Source organism: Nicotiana tomentosiformis, chromosome 4 (genome assembly GCF_000390325.3).
Source record: "Nicotiana tomentosiformis chromosome 4, ASM39032v3, whole genome shotgun sequence".
Taxonomy (NCBI): Eukaryota; Viridiplantae; Streptophyta; class Magnoliopsida; order Solanales; family Solanaceae; genus Nicotiana; species Nicotiana tomentosiformis.
Window position 1 is genome coordinate 116546068 of NC_090815.1, and position 2793 is coordinate 116548860.

Sequence of the window (2793 nt, forward strand, 5' to 3'; positions counted from 1 at the left end):
GCATTTTCTCTTTAGATCTTGAGACTTATTTCTACCGGGTTTTGGGAGTTGTAAATATTTTGAATCGCAGTTCTTATTTATTAAATATGTTGACGTTGAGTTTTACCTTTATATTCAGTTATTCCATAAATTGTTAGGCTTACCTAGTCTTAGAGACTAGGTGCCGTCACGACATCCTACGGAGGGAAATTTTGGTTGTGACAAGTTGGTATCAGAGCACTAGGTTCATAAGTGTTATGAGTCACAAGCAGATTTAGTAGAGTCTCACGGATCGGTACAGAGTCGTCTGTACTTATCTTCAGGAGGCTATGGAACTGTTAGGAAAATCTTCACTTCTCTGATTCCTTATCGTGCAAGATTTTGACTTCGGATTCTAAAATTATGTCTTTTTATTCTCTTACAGATGGTGAGGACACATACAGCTAGATAATATGACTAGATACCCGCACCCCCTTCTAGAGCCGCAAGAGGCCGGGGCTGGGGTAGAGGCCGAGAATGTCCACGTGGTGCAGCCAGAGCACCCGCACGAGCCGCTACAGAGGAGCCACCAGTATCTCCAGTTAGAGGGCTTCCACCTGAGATGCCTGTTACTGCACCAGCCCTGCAGGAGACTCTCGCCCAGTTTCTGAGCATGTTCAGCACGTTGGCTCAGGCAGGGTTGATACCACTTGCTCCATCCATATCTCAAGCCGGGAGAGGAGCACAGACTCTTGCTGCTGGTACCCTAGAGCAGCGGGTCCAGGTCGAGCAGGTTCCCGAGGTCATACCGAAGCAGTCAGTAGCTCCAGTTCAGCCCGAGGTTAGGGCAACAGTTTTTGAGGGGGAGCAGCTTAGGCTCGAGAGGTACAAGAAGTACCACCCTCCTACTTTCAGTGGCTTGGCATCAGAGGATGCCTAGGGTTTTCTTTAGGAGTGCCACCATATCCTCCATACTATGGGTGTTGCGGAGTCTAGTGGGGATTCTTTCACTACGTTCCAGCTTAGATGAGTGACCTATCAGTGGTGGCGAGCATATGAGTTGGGTAGTCTGGCCGAGGCAGCTTCACTCACTTAGACTTAGTTCTCAGATATGTTCTTGAGGGAGTATGTTCCCCGGAGTCTCAGAGATACATGGTGCACAGAGTTTGAGTAGTTACGCCAGGGTTCTATGACTGTGTCTGAGTATGCGGTCTGGTTCAATGATTTGGCCAGGCATGCACCAGCTTTGGTTTCTACTGTTAGAGAGCGGGTTCATCGATTTATTGAGGGGCTCAAACCCTGTATGAGATTTAGCATGGCCCGAGAGTTGGAGATGGACATGGCATACCAGCATGTGGTGGGGATCGCTAGGAGATTGGAAGGTATGTTGACAAGGGAGAGAGAGGAGAGAGAGGCCAAGAGGTCTCAAGAGTTTGGCACTTATAGTGGTACTCGTGCCCCAGCTGCAGCTCGTCAGAATAGAGGCTATGTGGGTCACCCTATTCATTCAGCACTTCCAGCCGCCAACGGTGCTCCGGCTACTCCTATGTCCCAGGCTCCTTATTATGCACCACCATTGTCTAGTGCACCTCCTGCATGGGGTGCTTTCAGTGGTCAGTCCAGTCGATCAGGCTCGAGCCAGTCACAACAACCACGTCCTCCGAGAGCTTGTTTTGAGTGTGGTGACACTCATCATGTGGTGAGGGATTGCCCCTGACTCAGGAGGGGTGCACCTTCACAGACCACTTAGGCATAGGATGCTCCATCGAGTCCTCAGGCTATGGTTACAGCACTAGCTACCACCCCACCTGCATAGCCAACTCGAGGTAGAGGTCGGACAGGTAGAGGTCACCTTAGAGGGGGAGGCCATGCTAGATATTATGCTCTTCCTGCAAGGACGGAGGCAGTTGCATCCGATTCTGTCATCATAGGTATTGTTCTGGTCTGTCATAGAGATGCATCAGTCTTATTTGATCCAGACTCCACTTATTCCTATATATCATCTTATTTTGCTCCGAATTTGGGTGTATCCCGTGATTCTCCGAGTTCTCCTATATATGTGTCTACACTATGGGTGATTCTATTATTGTTAACCGTGTGTATCAGTCGTATTTGATTATTCTTAGTGGTTTTCGGACCATAGCCGATTTATTATTGCTCAGTATGGTGAATTTCGATATTATTTTGGGCATGGACTGGTTGTCACACTATCACGCTATCCTTGATTGTCACGCCAAGATGGCGATGTTGGCTATGCTAGGTCTACCATGACTAGAATGGAGAGGTACCTTAGATCACGTTCCTAACAGGGTTGTCTCATTTTTAAAGACTCAACGGATGCTTGAGAAGCGGTGTGATGCATATCTGGCATATGTAAGGGATGTTAGTATTGATACTCCTACCGTCGAGTCAGTTCCGATAGTGAGGGACTATTCAGATGTATTCCCGGTGGATCTTCCGAGCATGCTGCCTAATAGGGATATCGACTTTGGCATTGATTTCTTACCGGTCTCTCAGCCCATTTCTATTCCACCTTATCATATGGCCCTAGCAGAGTTGAAAGAATTGAAGGAATAGTTGCAAGAGTTGCTTGATAAGGGCTTCATTCGGCCCAACGTGTCGCCTTGGGGTGCTCCTGTCTTGTTTGTAAAGAAGAAAGATGGTTCTATGCGAATGTGTATTGATTATCCCTAGTTGAACAAGGTTATAGTGAAGAACAGGTATCCATTGCCACGTATTGATGACCTATTTGATCAGCTTTAGGGTGCCAGAGTGTTCTCTAAGATCGACTTGTGTTCAGGCTATCATCAGTTGAAGATTCGGGAGCCAGATATC

The 2793-nt window shown here is 47.6% G+C and overlaps 1 protein-coding gene across 1 annotated transcript; it reads left to right on the forward strand.

Moving 5' to 3' along the window:
* The first annotated feature begins 1147 nt into the window (after nt 1–1147).
* LOC138910409 (uncharacterized) lies at nt 1148–2535 on the forward strand. Its single transcript, XM_070201648.1, has 2 exons — nt 1148–1571; nt 2234–2535. Exons 1-2 carry the CDS (start codon nt 1148–1150, stop codon nt 2533–2535), a joined length of 726 nt encoding a protein of 241 aa, XP_070057749.1.
* Nucleotides 2536–2793: the final 258 nt, after the last annotated feature.